The 24,054-nt window shown below is 28.3% G+C and overlaps 1 protein-coding gene across 4 annotated transcripts in view; it reads left to right on the top strand.

The window, feature by feature from the left end:
* The first annotated feature begins 10,221 nt into the window (after window positions 1-10,221).
* LOC116779656 (sodium/hydrogen exchanger 9B2) overlaps window positions 10,222-24,054 on the top strand; it is a 28,431-nt gene continuing 14,598 nt past the window's right edge. Inside the window, exon 1 of one of the 4 annotated variants that reach the window (XM_032674047.2) lies at window positions 10,222-10,817. In XM_032674047.2, coding sequence (XP_032529938.1) covers window positions 10,599-10,817 — 219 coding nt within the window. In that variant the 5' untranslated portion in view covers window positions 10,222-10,598. Of the gene's footprint in view, window positions 10,818-14,472; window positions 14,922-17,751; window positions 17,876-22,476; window positions 22,630-24,054 lie in introns of those variants that run through there. The other 3 variants (XM_032674050.2, XM_032674048.2, XM_032674049.2) reach the window with 3 other exon arrangements.

Genomic DNA, 24,054 nt, shown 5'->3' with positions numbered 1-24,054 from the left:
GTGCTTTCATTTTTAGAATCATACCATGTCATGTCATGTTTTATTTTGATATAATTCGAACAATCTGATAAACTTAGCACTAAAAATGATCGATCATAGAATATCCAAAGCATATTTTTTGTAACTACGAATAAATCTGAAGGTTTACATATAAAAATTGTTTCTAAATCAGATTCATTTATTCAGAAATGTTAATTCTAACAGAATCCTCCCAAACTTCGATACCGTCCTTCGTAATACATTAACACATTTAATTCATGGATTCACTTTACCATTTAAATTTAATATAATCAGTACCCACAATTATTATTGGTTTAGATTTATATAAACTAGAATTATAGTTTAGATTTATATAAACTAGAATAATACTCGCGAAAGTCTTAGATCTCATTATGTAAACTAGAATTAACCTGTATATCGCAGATGTACTTGATCTTTAAATACTGACACAATTTCTTACTGAATTTAGAATTAATACAGTTGCAGTATTATCTATGTCAAACACTTCTATAATACGCTTTTATTAATGTAAACACACAATTATTATAGAAAACACATTCTTTTTATCCAATTACCCTACCTTGGATCAACTAATTAATAAACTTATCGAAGAGCACTACAAGTTATAACGAAAAGACAGGTCAGACTCTAGGAATCGAAAAATACGTCAAACCGTTGATCACTGAAGGTATACCTAGAGCAAACATTAAAATCTTTTTCAAGAGACGAAACGAGACGCAACTTCTCAGCATTCCATGGATTCACCGTGCGGGTACAGGGTCCATCGCGTTGCAGGGGGAGGAGCTTCAACAGTGCCTGGGACTTGCAACCCAGTTGTAGGTTAAAGGGGCCCCTATCTAACGCGCGTGAAACGCTTTCACCTCCACGTCCAAGCTATGTAACCAAATTTGAAACAAACCAACAAGAGCTGCCTTCGACGCACTTTCCATGAATGAAGTGATATTAGTTCTGTACAGGCCCAAGTAATTTAGTAGGTTGTAGAGAGATTTGGCTGTTGCACCTCTCGCTCCTACTTCTACCGCGTACAAATTTACAACGAACCTATTCTTAGTGAGTTCTTTAGTGATCTTGTAATGCTAGTTGACCTTGATGGCGACGTCTTCGGGGATATTGGTTTCCCGAGGAACCGTGAGCTCTATTGTTATTATTATTATGTCAAAGGTGGCAAACCAGCAAACGGCCTTCTTGTTGGGCAGTAGTGACCATCGCCCATGGGCATGTGCAATATAGATGTTGCGGATGCATTGCCAACCTTGATTAATGAGGAAAAGGGAGAGGTGGGAATAAGGAAATACCAGGAAAAGGTGGGAAAGGGTTTTAACAGGGAAAGGGCAACCGGCTCTCTCACTCATCGGACCGAACGCAGCAATGAAATGCTACTTCAAGCTGATCTTCTGTGAGAGTGTGATACTTTCCCGGGCGAGCCAGCCCATTTTCGAGCCGTAGTAACTTGACCTCAGCTAGGCTCTACCACTTAATAAACTCTATTAGTACAACGCACTTTAGAATTCGCGATTATAAAAATATTTCTCAACGGGTAAAGTGTCCTATACTTAACGTAAATAAGTACTGTAAATAAACAAAGGTTTAATTATTAAAAATATATATTTTTTACTTCCGCCTCTACTATGTTTGACAGTACAGAGTCTTTGGATATCAGAACTTCATCTTTAAATATATTGCAGAGCTCCAACTGAAAATTTCACTGTTATCCTGTGTTATGTACCGTGGATAAAGTAAAACTGACCCACAACTTAATTGCACTTTTAAAATATTGCTACAAAGAGTAGATACTACTAGGGATATGGAGGTTTCTATTAATGAGCCAATTTCCAAAAATTCGTTTGCTTTATTTAAATTGGAAGTAATAATAGTAAGCTAAACCGTTTAATAAGAAATATTTATAAAAGTGAAGAGAACATATGATGCACATGTCATTATACTATCCCAAAAATAGAAGAAAATTTACAAGGAAACAAATATTGAGTAGTTTATTGTTCAAAATTGTTAGGAGTAGTGTTTATAATAACGAAAAAAATAAGAACGTTATGTTCGGCAACGTAGATATTGAATGCAAATAAAGAACTGACTTTTTCAATTAAGACTTTTAAGACTAAATCATAAAAGCACGGCCTGATCAGCCTCGTTGACATTAGAATCTATGTTGGTAATACCTTGGTTACTGCTGAAGTCAACGTAAAAAGATAGGACAGGAAAAAAATATATACATTACAAACTAACAAGATTAACTATAATTAATAGCAAATCTTTATGTACCTTTCATTTAAATTTTAATTTAGTATAGAAAGACCTAATTCTCCAAATACATAATTCTTGCATAACAGGCTTGATTGTAAAATGATAAATAAAATAATCTGAACAAATTAATAATCTAGAAATAAATGATCTAAACAAATAAATGAATTAGATTTAATTATTAACATCTTAAATTCTATTAACAGGTTTATAACAATAAAATAAAAGAAGCAATAAAAATATAAACATTTTTTTTAAGTAGGTTAATAATTTTGTAACCAATACTCTAAATTCCAAAATTTAAACTATACAATTGCTTGTAGCTATGCATAACTATTTAGTCACCAATAAAGGTAACAGGTTTGTAGTATAGTAAAAATAATAAGTATGTAATAAATGTGAACTACAAAGTGTTTTATTATCTAATGCCTTATCGATATATATCGCAAACTTAGACATCCATATACGTTAAACAACATATTTACAACAGCTAAGGTATTCGCAAGTAAAATGTGGCTGAAAATCAACAACGTTATATAATGAAATTCAGAAAAGGTTGCATTATATTTATAAAATTAATTAAGTTATTGTGGAATTAACAGTCAGATTATTATTCTTCTTAAATTTCAAAAAACCGTACTGTGTAATCACTTTAAAGCACCAAAAACTTTACTTATATTCCTATCAATATTTACCTGTATTTATTTTTTTTATTTAGCTGTATAAAATCTTCCTGAATCATATATGTGGTCATATTCTTAACGTATCAAACGTAAGTGTCTCCTCATTGATTTCCTTATTCTTAAATATATATCTAAATATTATTCTATCTATATTCATTAATATAACTTTACGCTAATATAGTTCAAAACGCAAACCCCCTAAAAATTAAAAAAAACTTATAGAATACCCATTTTAAGTAATTTTTTTAAGTTAAATTAACTTAAACATCAGACATCTATATTTGTTTTTGAAAAAATTAAAGATATTTTTATTACTAAATAAAATCAAGAATTTAAAAGTAACCTATCGGATAACACATTCAGTTGACTAGAAAATGTATTCATCACGGTTACATTTTAAAAGGTTAGACCCAGTTTCACCAAACTCTGTTTGTTTAATCTAATCGAGGAATTTACTAACAGACTTTCAAAAATATAATTGTCTGTCAAAATATTTACGTTCCACGATGAAAAATTAACAGCGCATTATTAAATGTCACGTTAAATGACTGGCTACCAAATTATTACTTCTTGTTATAAGACGACCAAATTAAAGTTATAGCGTTTGATATGACATGTTTGCTACGATGCACCACTTTATCCCTTGATCGTATAAATCCCTCGATACGTCACTTGTTAGCGATCCCATTATAATACGAAGACAGTTTTTAAAATGTTTAGTATCACACGCCATTTCATAGTATTCGTATTCACTAGACATTAGGGATGTAATAATCAGATATGATAGAAATTATTCATGTATAAAGAAAAATATTGCTAACATTTTTGAGATTTGAGAAACTCCCTGTATTCACGCCATACCTCATAATATGATTTCAATGCTTATACTCCTCAAACCGTCACATCTAAATAACGTTGACGCTACAACAGCCAGATTGTAATTACTTGCAGTCAGTTTAGTACATCAGACAGAATAGTTTTTATGAGCGTCATAGGGTTCAACTTGTATATGAATTCCATCCAAGCCTATTAGAGTCGGATAATAATAACATATGAATGGTCATTGTTACATTGAAACGGTCTAAATTGAAATTTATTAGACAGTCAACTACACCTGAATATTTAAATAGTAAAATTAAAATAAATATGCAAACACATCATGTTGTTTGTGAAATAAAAATTGGGCTAGATTTATGAATGTTTTTTTTTTTATCATACTTTAAGTTTATTTAAAAAGTACTGTTAACATTCATAATGGACGCAAAAATCATCAGGTTTACTCGTTAATATATTAAAACAAGTAAAAGTAATTAAAACAAGACGAAATATACTACATACACTGATACATAGACTAGCGCTATTTACAGATATACATATATTGTTCGAAACATTTTTTCACGCCACTGATGCAGTGGACATTAGATGGAGTATTTCTATTTAATTAAAAAATCTTTAATAAATTCAGAATATGAAAAAAAAACCAGGATATTTTTTTTACTTTCTTTTTATGACAAACACAAAAAATATTACAAATCATTTTCTTAACCAATGTCAAAAGAAGCAGTAGCAATGCCATTCCTTTGTTTACTATTCGTCACCAATAAGGTTTTATCCTCGAAGTAATTTTTAAAAGAACTACTCTAAAGAATAAAGTTAATTTTAATTATGCTTTCTCTGTCGTTTACAAAGAGAGCACAATCAAGAAGAATGTCATCTGCACATCTTGAAACGTAGAATGGTAAGTCTGGAGCCAAATACCCACCATTTAACTACTTTAATAAAGAAATTGCTATAGCTAAAATTTTATGCAAATAATGGAATAAAAAAATATTTTATTTTACTACCTACAAAAAAGATAAGTTTTTTCAACTTTAAAAAAATATATGTTTAGTTTAAATTTATCATAGCAAGTAAGTTACATTATTTAAGCATTGTTTTTTATATTGAACTTTTTCAGTTTGTCTTAGCGACATCTGCAGAAAAAAGTAAAAATCTTACTGTTAATATGAACGTTAAGTTATAGTTTCCAATACTCCTAGCAGATGGCGTTGTCCATAGTTTCCAATTAAATAAGAAGCTCGTTTTATTAATGTAAAATTTCAGACTTTAGTAATAAGGTAAAGGGGAAACAATATTTACTTAATTTAATGTGTAATTCATATCTTTATTCTATGATTCTAAAAATTATTAAAAACAAATATAAACTGTTTTTTTAAACAAGTTATATAAAATATCCAAGGTTGTTTAACTTATTTTATGTAACATTTCCATCCCAATTTCTGCACTAAATGAAATTATAAAATTAAAAATAGATATCTATTTTTAATATCATATCTATACTTGATATTAGTTATGATAAATGTTAAAATTAAAACATACATGTTAAAATTAAAACATACATACATAGTTCATTTTGGAATTTTGTTAATTAAATCTTGAATATTTTATTTACGCAGTGAATATTTTCAATTTTGATTAATTTTATAAAAAAAAAATTATATAAATGTTGTATTTGCCAAATTAATTTATCAGATTTTCCTATTTTTTAAACTTGGATTTTTTGTTATTTTTTACCTGCCGACGCGTACTTTCTGTTTATTCTTTTTATTTTTTAATAGAAATAACCAAAAAATTCTTACAGTTGTTATTTTTTTAACAAATTATTAAAATTCGGCACAATTTATAAAATAATAAATAGCAATATCAGAGATGAAGTAATCAAGTTCAAAAATGGAACTGATATTATATGCCAGCATTATAACGACAGCAATAGAAAATATACAGTAGGTACACGAGTCCCTTCCCTTTCTGACCAATTGACTTTTTTAATCTTATTGAATATAAGAATAAAAAAATTATTGAAATGTCAATAAGGAGGAAAAACTATTTTTTATGATTATAGGGTTAAAATATAAATCATATTTAATTTTATATTCTCAATATTTTATTCAACTATTTCATTTTATATCCGTTTCATCGCACTATTTACCGTGGATTGAACCATAAAACTTGGAGGATAAAAATAATCATATAAACATACTTAAAAACAAAATGACCACAGTTAAGCCAATATCAATATATAAAAATCCATTCCCTCTTTATTCCTAAACAGTAAATTTTGTGAAGAAATGGCAACATCCAAACTTACACACAAAACCCGATAAAGCACAATGTCCCATTAAAATTTCAAACAGAATTCTTATCCTTCAAAATATGTTAACCAATGGAATCCTTATTAAAAAATGCAATAACTAATTATCTTTTGCAATTTAAGATGAAATAATTATGTAAGAAAAAACTAATTGTTAAACATTGAAGAAAGTAAGTATGTAATTCGGTTACAGTCATAAAAAACCATAAACTAGTGAACAATTGATTTCTGTAAAGACATAGATAATGTTTAATAAAGTATTTTATGGAAATGAATGATGAACCAGTATAAATTGCATGAACTTAATCTCTAATTAATTATACAATATTATTTTAATATTAAGGTTGGGAAACGATAGGATTATAATATTTTAATTATTTAGTCTGCTACAATTTCAAATAATATTGTTATTTTACGATAACTTGAAAAAGTAAATTTAAAGTAAAAACTGACATTAGAAAAACTTTGAAAATTTTTGAGAACAAGTAAACTATATCGGTTTCATACGAAAAAAAAATCTTTTTAATGGGGAAAAACGTGTAGAAAAATAAATTACCAGTTATCAACTAAATAATAATCCTGTTATTAATGATGACGAAACAAATGTGATGAAGGCACCAATTTTAACCACAATCATAATTATCATTACAATATTTTAAGAAGTGTAAAAACAGTGAAGTCCTACTCAAAAGCAGTTTTAAAATACTTTGAAGAGGAATAAGCGTAAAGATTATTCATAAGATTTTTTTTTTGTAACTAATAAATTTTGCCCGTAAGGTCCTATTAGATATTTAAAACTAGATCGAGTCCAATAGCATAACTACCTTCAGTATGGAATTAAACCAACGCCATCTTGTCTCAATATAAGCAAATTAGTATCTTGAATGCAAGATTTTATGTTTTAGTACTTAGCTTTTGTGTACATTACACTGTATTTAATAGAAGTTTGTATCGTCACACGAAGCGTTTCCAACTTTTTGTCCTTAAACCTACGTTGATACTATCGCAAGAGAAGATCTCTAGTTATAGAAATCAAATTTATCGTTTTTGTGATGTCTACCCACTCGATTGTTCTTTTATTTCTTGTTACTAGAACTCAACAACTGTCAAAATGCTTAACAAACACTTTTTAACCAACTCTAGTTTCTATGTCTTTAGCAAAAACGTTGTCATTGGTTTCCGATATTTGTCGTTCTCGAAGTAAACAAAGTGCAATCGCTAAATGCGGCTATTTATTATTGTAAGATAACTTACTCTCTTCAGAAACATTGTTGAGACAAGGATAATACCTTAATATGGTTCGACATTTGATAAGAATTAAGCAGATACTTTTATCACTTTAATATATGACTAAAACAATTATCGTAAGATATCCAAAAATTTTCCACTTGGCGGCAATAGTTAATTCATATTTCATGGAAATATAATATGTGCAATAATAAATTTTTAAGACTAAATATTTGAACCCTTGAGAAGGGAGAAAGTTCTTTTACTACTATGTCCAATTCGACCTTTTTATTTTATTAATTTCATAGTAGATAAGTTTAATAGGAATAATATCAAGTCGTCATTAGATTTAAAGTAAAGTTGAGGTAGTGATTAAATAAAAGATAAAAAGAATCAACAGATTTTTATACAATTAATTAAGTGTTTTATAAACAAAATAACATTCAACAATCTGTATTGACTGTTGTAGGCGCAACTTTAGAGGTATCTTTTTTATTAAAAAAAAAAGAGGTTAACAAGTAAATTGGACTCTTTTGATGGTCAAATCAAATCCATCAGGTCTAATTATCTTATTCATCACCTAGTCTGTGGCAGAATGTCAGAAGAAAAATTTTAATGTTTTGCTTAGAGTTTAAGAAAAAGTATAATCAGATGTCAGACTCACGAGATTCTACCATAAAAACTTACGTTTATAATTTTTATAATTTTCTCGACTTTCAAGTAAATAATGTATCAAATAAACACAATCTAAAATAAGGATTTAAATAAAAATGCTTAAAACTATAGTTATAAAAACAATATCGAATTTCATATTTACAAAATTCGTATTAATTTTCTTAAAATTAATTATAATTAATCATCATATTTATAAAAAAAGCGGAGCCGTTTGTATCATATATATCTGATTTAATACAAATTCGTTGTTTAGAGAGAGAAAGACGCTAGCCTCGCTGACGTCACTAATGTCACTTTTTCCACTATATACAATGATATTTTAAAATAACACTTCAATTCTTCTAAATGTTCTTGTAATTCTCGAAGATTCTTCATAGTCACATTCTTCACTGGTCCACACTCCTTGAACTCTGCTGTTGTGCGTCCAGAGGTCGTATTTATACCAGAATTGAAACATAGTTCTATTCTCCTTTTAAACAGTCTTTGATTTCGTTTTACTTTTAACAATAATTATGAATAAGTTATTTTCATGTTGCATCCGTCATTAATGCTGATAGCGCCGATATATACTATGAAATGTGATGTAATATAAATTTATGTTTCCCTACGCAACGGTAGCATATGTCTATGAAGTGCATGCGGAGTAAAATGTACACTACGATAAAAAATATGTAACGTGTACATATAAAATTTAATCTCGTAATATCTATTTATAAATATAATATATAGTTACCTCTGTCCCAAATACGTAAATTCCATAACTTCATCTTTTCAGTGTAACAAAGTAAAAAAAGAAAAAAGTGCATTTGATTGATGTGAAATTGCTACACGGTTTTCTTACGGGTATTTTTTTCTATTCCATACCAAGTGGCTAAATGGTACAACTTTAATAGTAAGTTTAAATACACAAAATTTCACTTAAATATCAAGCTACAAGACAGGTTATTAATAAAATAAAAAAATTACGCAAACAAGAACTAAATTATAATCAATGTGTTTGAAAAAAGTATTATAAACATACGTATATTGAAAGTTAATCCTGAATCGAAATCATTGTTATCTTCAATGTTACGTCGGTACTTATTAAGCAATATGTGCTAAGTTGTAGTAGGTACGTTTCTAGACACTATGTTTCAACACAGATAAACAAACTAAAAAATTATTATCTTGCTTGGGAACATAACAAATACTTTGTGAAAATATAGAATATTAATAAAATGTGTTTGACTCACCATTTAACGATAAATTAATTGTTCTCTAATTAAATAAAATGATGATAAGTTAAACAATATCGTTTTGTAAGATGCAAAAAAATCGGTCCATTCAAGAATATATGTAAGTCTTCTTACCAATTTCTCTTTACATTAAAAAGACATTTATTTTTAATATAACAATTTTACGGAAAAAGTAACCCAAAACTATTACCAGTCAATAAACCAAATGCATATTCGTGTACAAAATATTATTAAAGTATTTCTGTACTTTTTTATATTCATGGTCATAATTGTAATCTATTAGAAATATAGAGACAACAAAGTGTCAAATCTTGTAGTATTATGCGTAAGGAGAAAATAAATTGACCCTTTAAATTCACATAATTCACCCATATAACAAAAAGATAATAGGTATATTCTTAAAGTAGATTTTATAGCCTTAACGGCATCTAAGTGATGTGCATTTAATTTACAAGTAGTATTCATTAAAAACGGCGTTGATAATAACATGACAGTGTCACAATTTCAAAAAGAATAGATCAATAATACAAATTTTTCTTGTAAGCGTTGAATTAAAAAAAATCCTAACAGAAGTCATTAAAATGTCATTCAATTCGTCGATGATAATTAAAATATGGTTATTGTATAGAATTTGTTTTTAATAATGTTTGCCTAAATTTGATATGGTTTACACACTTTCCAATTTTTCTGGAGTTTTTAATTTCTATATCAGTTATAACACAAATAACAAAACAAAGATTCTGTTTCAAAATACTGAAAAAACTTGATGGTCAATAAAATGGGGGAAAATTCTCACATGGATTATCATCCTAAAATCATCTTCATAGTATATATTTTTTTATATTTTTACGTAATAATAAAATTCTTAACAATAAATGACAACCAAACAGCTTTGTCACAAGATCCTTTTAATTAATTTGATAGTCATCGAATGCGTCCGCGCTCGTTAGTTCTAAACGAGCGCGTGTCAGTCCGAGTCTTCGCGCTTTTGCATACAGTGTTTGGTAGTCACTATATAATCTAAATGTAAATATATTAAGTGTTTGTGTAAATTCTGTAAGTGGCCATGTAAAACCGTCGGCTTCGGTTCAAGGTTTTTAAAAGTTACGTGCTACTGCGGAGGTGCTAACACAAAGGTTCCCCGCCATCACGTAGTCGAAGCAGCTGACTTTAGTGTAACTTTTTTATCACATAGTTCTCTATTTCTTATAATATCTTATCGATTCGTATATTTTTGGTTTCGTTTTACATTTGTGTTTGTGGCAATTGTTTCAATTATCAATTATCGGATAAAGAAACGGAGATAAATCGATAATATGACGAATTACTGGATCTTCTACATATGTTAAAATGAAGACTCAGAGTCGTTTAGACAAAAAAACAAATAATAAACTAAAAATCAAAGATGGACCTAAAAGTGATCAAAAAGTTATAAAGCAAGAGAGTCGAGGAACGCGGTCACCAAAGTCAACACGACGTGAAAACGGAAAGCGATCTGGATTGGAAGCTGTGAAGTTACATCTTGAAGCTACGGGAAAAACTGGTAGAACATCGAGGTCAGCAACTACGGTAGTATTCATTAATATATTTTGAATATTTTTTTTTTTAAGATATCTACTTCTCTCAGTTCATTCGATATGAATTCGTTAGTTATTTATAGTTAATATTGAAACAATCTAGATTTAATGTAAATTTTTTTTTTTAGAAGTGTAAAATTTACGTAAAATCCTAAATATCAACTCTCAGTTTTATATGATCGTATATTTAGAAGCGATACAATAAAAGTTCTCTGTTAAGTTGTTACCATTATATTCGTATGTACTTTAGTTGTACACTATGAACTCAAAAAAGTGAATAATAACATAAAAAAATAAAATATATTTTATGCGAAGATCGTGAAGATACGAAATGACCTCAAAAACAAGTTTTTTTTATATAGTGCGAGTACATTTTAAGAAATTGCGAATGGACTTGAATACTTAAAAAGAGTACGTTATATATAAAACGAAGCAGATACGCGACATTACCTACACTGTGGCCATGACGAGAAAACCATGTGACTCGTTTATCATATTACTGAGATCGTGACAAATAAATATTATCGAGCAGTAAAAAGGTTTATCACCTTGAGGACAACACTCAAACGTATTTAAGAAAAATAACAGTGATAATGGATTATTTACCCACATTTTGCACCTCGAACGCGTCTCGATATTCAATATTACATACAGAAAATCAGTTTACTCACGAACTAATTAGTTATATGTACAAAAGAACTTAATATACAATTTACTTCCACGTTTGCTTTAAGTTAATTACTTGTAAACATTGTTCAGTTCATAATTCGCCTTAATTAAAGCTGTACATAAATTGTGACATCAAAAATTATGATATTGTGGGCATTCATTGTACTAATCTTTAAACAAAGCAATAAGACGTGTAATTACATTTAAATACACATATATATTTTTAGTATAATTATTTAAATTAAAGTGGACCAAAGATATGTTTTTAAAAAGTGGAATATTTTGAAAGATTTTATATAGATTAACTCGAATGTACATCAAATTCAATATTGAGTTTATTGTAATCTAATCAGTTGGAGTTTTCTAAATCAGAAAAAATTTGAATAGAAAAATAGATAAGGATTAGATTTGACATCAATTGTTATCTTATTAGTCAATTTGGTTTGTACAATGTTCCAATCATATTTTTTAACCGTTGAGATCATGTCACAAAATAAGGTCGTCTTATCAATGTGCCATAATTCACTATTTTCTTTTCTTTGGATGAAAGAAGAGTTTGCAATGTTGTTTAATTTAAATAAGGCAATTAAAGTTACATTTAAATAAGTCCGGCACAAATCGACCAACCCGTACTAAGATACCCGAAAAAGGTTTCTGCAAAACTGATAGAATATACATTATACAACTATTATAACAGTTAAGCATTTCTACAAATGATAATTTAATTTTAAATTTACTGTCCTATTTCCTAAGGCTTCGTTAATGTGTCTTCTGACTATTAAAATTGTAATTAATCATTATTACTACAAATTTCATAAACGATGTTTCTGAATGAAAATAAGACAATTTTTCAATTTCTTTTATTTTTACGTGTCAAGTAACCAATTAGAACCCAAAAATCCGTATCATTGCCTATAATTTCAATAGATGACTTTGCTCATTTTTCCAATCAGCTTAACCTGCGAGTTAAACGCAGGTTAGCACATACCAGAAGACTCCCGCTCGCTCTCCTAGAGAACATCGGGCGCCAGGGAGGGTATACCGGGCCACCAGACGATAATAATATAAAATTACATTTTTGATTATTTTTTGGCGTACAGAAAATATAACTACAATGAAAGTCCGCACTATCTATGTAGATTGTGTTTTATACATCCCTAAGCTTAACTTACTGACCTATTGACTGGTATTGTACTGTTATTGTACCTTTTATTATGTACATACAGTGAGGCTACTAAAGGAATAATAAAAATGTTTTAGTCGAGGATAGTGAGTGAGTGAATCATAAGACCTCAATTTCTCTCTGACTGTCAATTGCGGAGAGGAGTGATTTAAAGAGATTGAACTTTGCTTTATCCGAGCTCAGAATTGGGTACGCTCATAATTGATGATGTTACTGGCTGATGATTTGTAAATATTCCAGCCTAGGTCTGTCACTGCAAGTGGTGGTAGTCGAGGGAGTTTTTTTCTTTTGAGATATAAATTGTCTTTATTTAAATAAATTAATTTCCGTTCTCCGCTAAATATTTGGATGGACGAGACTGGCTCTTTAGAACTTGGTTGGGGACTGAGTGACACCGACCACCAGTCCTTGTGTATGAATACGTCATGAAATGTTTTTATATATTTGTAATTGAGATTCAAACCATATTAATATATTTTCAATAGGTGAAAGAAGGTACAAGGGTACTTTTTGCCAATTATCAATAAATATAAGATAACATTACGGTGAGGCATCATTAATTTCCTTACATTCACAAATATATCACCCCCAATGGAAATAATTTATAAGCCAACAAACAGTACATTAAAAAAAAAATTGTCCACGCCGGTTCTATTAGAAACATGGAACAATAGAGCAATAATAATGTTAAGGTATTCTAGTTAATGGATGGAGTAATTAAAAACCAAGAATCAATTAATTAAGACGAACGCTCCGTGAATAAAACTCCGGATTATTGACGTTGCACATGTTATAACAAGAACTGGCGTCCAACATCATGCGCTAGCATGCGTTATAGCGTACATTATTTATTTACTTTATAAACATTTTAATGGACTATTTAATTTAATAATATTTTTAAAAAGTTAGTTAATAATTTATCTTTTAAATCTCGCTCTTCATTATTTTCGAAATTGTGTACAACAATTTTTAGCTCTATAAGTATTTTGTTTTATCGCATGAAGATCCTTAACTTAGTTAAAACTAATCCACATGTGCTTTTCCAATCTCCAATCCAATCTAATCCAAATATCCAAATGAAAGATTAAGAACAATGAACAAATCACTTATTTATCGAAATATTTAATAATTCATGGATTAATGGTATATTCTCTCACTTACCGTGACATTACAGCATCAAACTTTATTATCTTTGAGCTATATGGATGAGAGGGTAATTGAATTTTTAATGAAAATTTAAAGACCAGACAAACATGTTATGATAGTCTTAAAATAAACATAATTTTCTTTCTTTTTCTTCAAATATTTTTTTTTAATTCGCTGGCGTTGATTAAATTAAAAAAAAATCAATTATGTGTATTTACTTAATGACTTTAATGAACAAGCATATTTGAATTTCTGATTTCATAAGAGTGCTCAGTGCTTATTCCGTTACCTTTCTCATAAATACAATATATTTTTCAAGATATTAAAAAAAATACAGCAATTAGCCACTTAAATTTTTATACAATACTTAATTATTAATATATATATATATATATATTTATATCTTATGTAGATTCTTTTAGATCTACATCAATGTTTATTTCGTAACAAACAATATGGCGTTATTCTTACTAACAACAAATTAGTGCCATGGACATCTTTTGACGTTTACTATGAAAATTGCTCTTCATATGGGTACACCATAACAGAACGCGCGCTCAGAATCTCAGTGTTTTATTGTCTACACGTGATTTGTATAAAAAGCAATGTTAATGTATAAATTGTAACAGTTGGGTTGAAACTGCTCGAAACATTCCATTGTATTGTTTGACTCTTTATTTACCTGAACAATTTATCATTGATACATTTCCGGTTCGATTCTTATTATAAATTGATTTAAAAATCTACGCGCGTAGTGTATTAAATAAAAAAATAAGGTTCATTTTCTTAGTGGTGAAAACAGGAGACATACTGTGACTAAATCAGACCTCGTGGCTGGATGTTTCAATCGTATCTTGTGTTGTGTTATAAGATTATACCTTGTTCCAATGCTCTCATTTCACCCTCGTCCCTTATCATCCACACTCGAACCTCGTGACTGGAGGAAAATATTGACACCTGCCCACGATCATTGATTATAACGTTATCGTAACTTTGACTTTACAAACGCATACGGTGCTGATATCCAAGGAAAAACGGAATTAATATTCTTTTTTTTTATACCATAAGTTAAAGAAGTGCAAAGTTCTGCTTGGAAAGGTACGTATTTTGATATTTTTATTTCATTGTGCCTAATTTGATAAAGAAAATATTTCAATTAAGTTTTTTCTTCAACAAATTTCGTAACTTTATAGAGTCCGGTAACAAGTTGAGTTTTTTCATTTTGTGCTCAGACACATATAAAACTAGTTACTATTTAGTTGTTAGTGATACAGTGAAATTTTATATAGTCAAGATTTTACTACATAGATATGTTACCTTCGTTACATGATAATAGCAAGAATGGTTCCTTTTTTTTAAATTTTAATATTTCACAATTCAAAATAAAAAGAAACATACAAATTAAATATGAACAGTATTTATTTATTCTAAAAACCATATGGAAAATAAAATGAGACAATTTTATAGCCACGGTATGATACTTGAACTTTGTGTGAAACGTTTTTAAAATAGGATAAAATGTGTAACGAATTTATTGTCCGCCATTATCCTCAAAACAAAAACGTAAAAGACGAAATAATGTCTTCGGATATAGTTCCGTCTCATGTATAAAACGGTCAAGAACATTACGATATTTCTTGGATAATAATAATTTTGTTCTGCTTTGAGGCATTATAGGCGAATGAATGACTATCGTTATTAATATAACAATCAATGTAACATCAATAATATCATATTTATATAATAATCATTGGTAAGTAATAAGTATTTTTATAATGTTTCTTTGAAAAGACGTTACAACAATTTATTTATTTATCGCGTGCAGCTAATTGTATTGTATCAATCTTGTTTTTCTAAACAGGACATTAAAACTTCTGTTTTATAGAAAAAAAATAGAGCAAGTTCAATTTTATTGAAGTAAGATCGACTGCCACCTTCTATTAACATGATTTTTAATTAACATTATTAAAAACAAATTACTTCAAGGAAACCTACTAGTCAATTTATTTTGTTACGAAAGTTACGTTGATAATTTAAGGAATATTTATTTACTGATATTTAAATTCCCGTATTAACATACAATCATAGATTTGTCAATTTATTTTATATACGGGAATTCAAACATACATAAATATGTTTTAGTGTAAATATTGATAATATATTATTAAAAGACAGGAATCAATGCAATCATGTTTTATTTACTCCCTTTATATTTCGGCTAGGTTGCATTGACCCTTTACATAGAGTCAACTTGAGACCACGGTCAATGCAATATAACCAACAAGTGCAGTAAGGTATATGACACGTGATAGTGTGCATCTCCGTGTTAGAATATTATATTTATAATCAAACAAAGTGGAAGTCTTAGTAAAATACATCATTTAGATCCAATTTTTATTACAACTTATAATCGAAACAATATCCAAAGTCGGTTGGTTGCATTTGATTATACGATATCAATAAAGTAGGCTTGCGTCAAACTGATTGAAGTGCCCGTCATAATCTTCAAACAAATATTAACATACAATCTTTATCAAAAGCTACTACTATGACTTCTGTGAGTGTCGCTCCTGCTTATCATGACATTTGAACATTTTTATTGACAAGTCCATATGTGTAATTTTTTTTTATAGTAGTTATCTTTATTTTTTAATTTGATATTATAATATTAATTATACCACAACGTAAGCCTCCGAAAAATGAGTGAACATTAAATGTATATATAATGAGTCAAATACAAATGAGTGACCAATAATTGTATACATATATTTATATATGTTAATCTAAAGGTCATTCGGGACAGTTCAACTATAAATGTTCTGTACTCATTTTAACATCTGTTTACGTGACATTTCCTAGATACTAAGTTTTTGAGGCTTGCCATATCTGGAAAATTGGACAGTGTACTTCAAATCTATTAGACTCAAGTATACTCTTAAAATCAAATTCTACCTAAAGTACCTGTGAATCAAAATTGTAGATAACTTTTGTGGTATGATTGATTACCTTATTTCTTACTACTCTGGTTGTTATTTTTTCGGAAATAAAAATTCTATAACTTATAAGGAGACACCTACAATAAATCTTATCTAGTAGGTATTCCATTTAAAAGAACATATACTTTACTTAATGAATGACTTTAATTTAATTGTTTTTTAATATCCTTTTTAACATCTTAGCACGATTCTTTGTCTCTATTAACCTTTATATTGTTACAGCTATAAATACGAGAGATACTTTTGACTGCTACAGTATTTTCAACCTTAATTCTTCTTTGGAAAATACCATTACTCAATACTTTCAATAGTTTGACACTCAAGAATGTGCTAAGAACAACACTGGAATATTAATTACGGACAAATGAAACGATGAAAAATAGTTTCTTTTCCACGGCATTACAATTAGTTCTATACATATATATACGTATAATACTTTTTCAGATACCTTATATATAAACGGGATCCTGATAATAAAATTGCAATACTTCATACGCTTATATTTAAAGATAAATTGCAACATTTATTTATTATTATTTTCCTTATTATTTTCTCTATAAAAATATTTTTTTTGAATTCGTTATTTAATTTGATATCTTGACACGAAATGAAACGGATGAAAATAATATCTCTTTATGTCACATTAAAAAAACCATAACTTTATCAAACTTCTAATTGTCAAGATCAAAAAATAAAGAAGATTTTAGTTCAATTTTATTTATTAAGTGTAAATTAACAATAAAAACTATGAACTATAAAGGACGAACCAATGATAAATATTCTATAAATAAATAATTGAAATTTTTGCGCAAACTTTGCATAAAAAATCATTTATTACTACTAACATATCAATTTGAGCATCCGACAGGGCCAAGGCGAGAATAACAGCATTGAGAATTTATAATAGAGGCACATCGCGTGGTCTTATATGTAAGTATACGACGAGATCACAACGAGGGAACATCCCTCAGACTGAACAGTAGACGATAGATTTAAACCCAGTGGAAATATTTGTGTTAAAATCAAAGTTGAGTGTTCCTGAACGTGTACAAGATGGTTCGTTGCTTTTTTTAAATAATTATAACATGACTACTTTGTGTTGATTTAGTGGTAACATATAATTAGTGATTATGAAGATATTCTGTTCGGTACTTAACGATCACACTTTGTCATGAAAAAAAAGTACGTAAATGACTCTTTTTGAATATTTACCATTAGAAATGTTTTATATAACTTTTGCGTAGATGAAATAAATAGATTTTTTTTGTATATTAGCTGATACGCCCAAAAATTTACGAACTAATGAAATATTCGTTAAATGTAATTTTAACGTTAAAACAAGATCTTTGAATACTTTTGTGCCAAAAATTTTACACAAGCGACATAAAAAATCCGCTAAGTGTAAAAACCGTGAGCTTTATTATTGAAAACGTTATATAAAAGGAAGATAAAATCTTGTGAACTATTATTTAGCATAGAAATACACGTTTAACTTAAATGTTATTGCGATATTTTACACAAATTATCACTATAATTTGATAATATGACATAGCGCTAATAGACGAATCGTTAGCAAGCTATATGCCAACACATTTCCTACAAACATCACATGTAAACAAAAAAGATATAAACCACGTTTACGATTTTTGTATCGTCTGAATTCCATTAACCTCATGATAGTTGTCATCTCCCGTCTTGTTTAGACTGGACAATATTATTTAATTAACAGAATTGGTCACGAGACACGCTCGTCATAGTCCTTCAAATCTCGCCCAAGATGACACCGTAGAGAACATTTGGACAAATATTTCTATTATGAATTAAAATTCTATCATTTTTATCATTTTAAGAGTTTGTGAGTGTGTTCTTCTATTACGCAGACGTCGATTTTAATTAAACTTTACAGTAATATATCTCAGAGATAACAATAACATTATACAGAACACATCCAAAGATGATATATATACATATATGTACAAATATTGTATAACATATTTATTTATTTCTCTCTGAACCAAATTTTGAAGAGCACTCGTATAAACTGACGGGCACAACTTTTTACTTAATAAATCTGAAACACCTACAAAAAATTATTTTTATATAAATACTTATTGCCTTATTAAATTTGAATAAAATTATAAAGACAACTTTCTTTCATAAAAATATAATACGGTATAACTTACGTTAATCAACGTCATATTAAAATATCGTTAGTATGGTAACCAAAATAGAGAAATTTTGAAAAAATGTTAAGAAAATTTAACAAACCTTCATAACCGTTGCTCTTGTAATAAAAAAATGTTTTATATAGACTTGTTAAATACATTGATATTAAATTACCCGTTTATTGAAATATACTCTTAAATTATATTTTTGTTACCCTTCTTGTCTTGCTTTTTTCCATTAAGATTTTTTTTATCATTACCGCTAAGATTTATTCGAGTGATTCCCAGTAACTCGATTAATTCGATACCACTAGCATTAGTGCCTAAAAATACATTATTTTAAACTGTCCGCTATCGTTCATTTAAAATGACAACACTAATACAGTACTGTCTACTATTTTTATATGTGTGGAGTCGTCTGTATGACTGAACTACTAAAAATTTTGAGTACATTTTGTCGTGAGGTCACCCGACATAGATATCTTTATATAAACAGACCCACAAAATAAGGGAATATCAGTAAAAATAACATCCAAACGTTTTAATAATTAAGTAAATTTTTGTTTTAATAAAACTTTCTACCACAAAGACTTTAAAATAATTTTTACATAATTTTTCTAAGCCAAGAGATTTATTTAATTGTTACCAATTTATATTAATGAACCACTGAAGGTTTTTATATTCATGGATGTCATATGACACAGATTATAAATTCTGACGTACAAGCAGGAAGATTATAAATAATATTAATATATAAACAATTTTTATCCGCTTCACAATCTTGAACGTCTTCTGTCAGATTTTCCGTTACAAATAGTTTAACAGTTGATTTTTCCGTATAACGACCATGATAAAGGTTGAATTATAATACCGTGTTGCTCAATATGTACAAGGAATAGATAGAAGAATAGTCGAAATACCTTCATTCCGACGCTATTTATCTCATTCAATTGATGTTAAGCAATACGGCTGATTCAAATAAATTAAATTAATTATTTAGAAGAATGACAAGCGGGCGGAAAGCATGTACGTCGCCAGTGACCGAACTCAGTCAATAATTAACATCTCGTGGCCCGGTCCTCGTGAGAGATCATGTGATTGCTATGAGTCCACTTAAAATAAATAAATACCGACTGATTGTCAACAATCTGTGTGTTTACGATTCTTATGACAGCGTTACAGTTTAATGTTTTATATCGTGGATGCGTGATCTGCGGAGGTGTGAAAGCAATTGGTATATCCCTGCTAATATGTCCTGTGTAGTATAATTTTATGAAATGACATCGAGACGGAATGTAAATAATATTAATATTATATAAATTAGAACAAACATGACGATTGAGAATGCGAGGTGTTAATATTAACTTCCACAGCTTGTAAAAATTCCATTGACGGATAATAATGCATTTCTCTCCTCAGATAAAATTTTCTGTTACAAATATGTATCCCACATATGTATAGCAACCATTACCAGACAGTTGCATAGGGTATTAATGATACAATTACCTGCTTCGGATTTATATGATTATATATTCAAACAAACAACTTTTTACCAAGTTATTTTACAATATATTTTTATCCCGTAAATTAAAAATACGTAATTATATTCTTCATTTTAATATTGTTTAAAAGAAAAGAACTCGTTGTAAAAACAGATTTTCTTATAAATGCATTGCATTTCGTCAACGGTAACAGTTTGTTGAACTAAAAATCCAAGCAGCCATTAGCTATAATATAAATATTTTTTTATAATAAAAAAAAAGTAACAATAATTATTGATTATTTCTCGTCAAACTGATTACTAAAAATTTTTCAAATATTATTACTTGCTGGTTATTGAAAATCGAAATAAAAATTTGTAATAGCTCTGAACGTAACACAAATGGTAATAATATTTACACCACAGCTTTATTTTAAGCTATATTCGTATGTTATTAAAGTGTGTATGCCCCCAATTCCTTTATCTATCTTTTGTACACAAATAAAATTTTTGCTGTTTAGTAGTCCATTCACCAAGAGTTAATTGTTTCAGAAAGATATATTAATTTAACAAAAAATATGTATTAATAATTTAGGAATACAATTGAGGATTGAGGATTTTATCCAATAAATCAAAAAATATTATTTTCTCTAATATACATTTAAAAGAGGATAATGTTAAATACAATTAAGAAGTCAGGGCAAGTAATAATAATTATTATTGTTTAATTTGCTTTGGATGTGACTTCGAGAAGTGAGTTCAAACGAGAATCTAATGGTTTAAAAAAAAAGCGTGCACACTTTTCGTCACAAACTATTGTTTTGTTAATATAGTTTCAGTACAGTAGATTTCTATAAATTTGACACTATTTGACACTATTTATGTTAAGATTTTCCTCTAGTCGAAATAAAAAGGTGAAAAGGAGTAAATTTAAAAAAGGGATTAAAAAAACCACTTATCATTCACAGAATTGAAGAAGTTGTGAGAATGAGTGAAAATTTTAACAACGAATTTTACAAAATTGAAAATGCATAAAGATAATATTTTATACATAATATAATAAAGCATTTTTTGGAGCATAAGGAAGTATAAGGAAAACCTTGATGTTGCGAAGGAATTTATTATTATAAATATTATGACAAAAAATAATTACGTTTTAACTTTTAAGTCACAATAAGTACCACTACTATTTACAATATAAATATACATTTTTATAATAGCTTATAGGTATTTAAAATGATCGCGAGTCCATTCCAGCTGACACTATTTTTATCTATTTATAGTAATTATTACAACGGGTATTATAATGTTATATAGTTAATTGTTTACTACGTAATCTAAAATACTATAGTTTTTATTATGTTTCTAATTGAAAGGGGGATTTGTCTTAATATTTTATTGACCTAGCAAAATATTAAAGTGTCACACATCACCTTATATGGTCGTATTAAAATTTTTCCACCTTATTTGTGATATAATGAAATATTAAAATCATGCTTGCTCTACTTGAGTCAAACTTGGGGACCAAAAGGTTCTCAATTTGAGTATGATACGTAATTAAATTTTCTAAAATATTAAAGTCCATAAACGCTTACTTACGTTCCTAATTGAGACTTTACATTTAAATATTTATTAATAAATATTATATAAAATGTTTGACTTGAACCTAAATTATTCTCAAACAAAAATATACCTATTTTTTACATGACACTATAAAATTATATTTCCAATAATTTTAGAAAGTCAATACGCAATTACTCTTTTCAATTTGTTATTAATTTATTTTAAAGCTCATATATAAATTAAATAAATTTACATTATCCAAGCAGTGAAGCATTATATTATAATTAGCATTATAAATACGTGTAAGACATAAGATGTGTACGTTTTAAATTATGAAATGTAATATAATTTACACCGATTTAAACAACATATTAACGCATTTGAGATGCTGACTGACTGCAAACATACGTCAGTTGAACTAGTTGGTCGGCTTGCTTAAAGTATTGGAGACGTACTACTGAATTTCAGTATATGTTTGTCTCCAGTCGCGAACGCTTTGAGTTAGTTTTAAGTGCACACATTTTACGAACGACTTTCAAGCTAGCAAACTAGATGAAAGATGTAAAAAAAATTGTTTTCATTCAAGCTAGTGAATAATTGAGGTAAATATTTTTTGAAGTGACTTTATAAACATCTAAATCTCTATACATATGTTTTATTTGTTAGCATTTATCATTTAACTATGCAGTTACACGGGTTATTATAAAATAAAATAAAAAGTAGATTATTATAAAAAAAATATGTAGATTAATAAGTTGTGGATTTTCTTATAAAATAAAAAAAAAACTATAATTACCTCTATCGAAATATTGATTAAAAAAAAAATCTAGTTACGTTTATCGATAAAAATATATATATATATATATATATATATATATATATATATATATATATATATATATATATATATATATAGAATTTTACATACGTTTTCGTAAAATAATTTACGTAATTTACCTAAGCATATGGTTGTAGAACAAAAAATATTTCTTTATCATTTGTAGTCGTATTGTAGTTTTTTTATTGTAGTGCTTTCTTCATATAGTTATAATTATTTGAAGCTCTAATATTATCATTTAATAAATTTAAATGATAAATGCTTGTTACTAAATTATTCCGGAATACCACAATATCTATACCTCTGAATATCGATAGCGATAGGCTTTTTATAATCTCCAAAAATTTACGGTTTGCGTGAGATAGATTTTAGGATAGATAGACACTATATTTCTACAATACAATACAGAAAAATAAGAGAATGAGTTTTAGCTACAAAGGTTATTTTCTTTACCTTTATCTCAGAAATTAAAAAGCTTATAAAATTATAAAAGGGCACTTTGAAGACATATATATTAACGACTAGCCTTTGCCCGCAGCTCCGCCCGCGTGTTGGTTGCTCTTCGCATAACCATATATATATATCAAACTTAAAACAATAACATATAGAAAATGGATGGTAACAAATGATATATAATCACAACCAATAAACTACAGAAAAATCTCGAACCGCATAGTAGTCGGTTTTGTAAACAACGGAGAATCTTAACACCGCGATCTAGGTTGATAACGTATTTTATCAACGCCATCTATCGAGCACAGTGTTCAACACTTCAACCGCGCCCGCTCGCCCGCGCGGACTGCTTTATTTGTTGTTTTTATTACCTCCCATAAGTTTTAATATTAAAATTAACATAAATTAGAACATATTTTTTTAGTAACTAATATAACTAATTAACTATTAACTAATATGTAATATATAACTAATCAATATTAAATTGTAGTGTTTAAAAGTTTTGAAGCAGTGCTTGAAGTAAATTTGCAATTGACCGTAACTTCTTTTTTCCTTAACCGATTTTGACAAAACAAAGTTTTGACAATGCTCCTAATTATATGTAAGCCAACTGTGAAAACCGCGTTCAAATGCGTTGAGTAGTTTTGAAATTATAACGTACCAGACAGACAGACAGACAAAAATTCTAAAAGTTGTTTTTTTGGTTTCAATGACTCTTCTTTAATGGCCTCCTATC

This window comes from Danaus plexippus, chromosome 2 (genome assembly GCF_018135715.1).
Source record: "Danaus plexippus chromosome 2, MEX_DaPlex, whole genome shotgun sequence".
Taxonomy (NCBI): domain Eukaryota; kingdom Metazoa; phylum Arthropoda; class Insecta; order Lepidoptera; family Nymphalidae; genus Danaus; species Danaus plexippus.
This window is presented reverse-complemented; position numbering and strand designations above follow the sequence as displayed.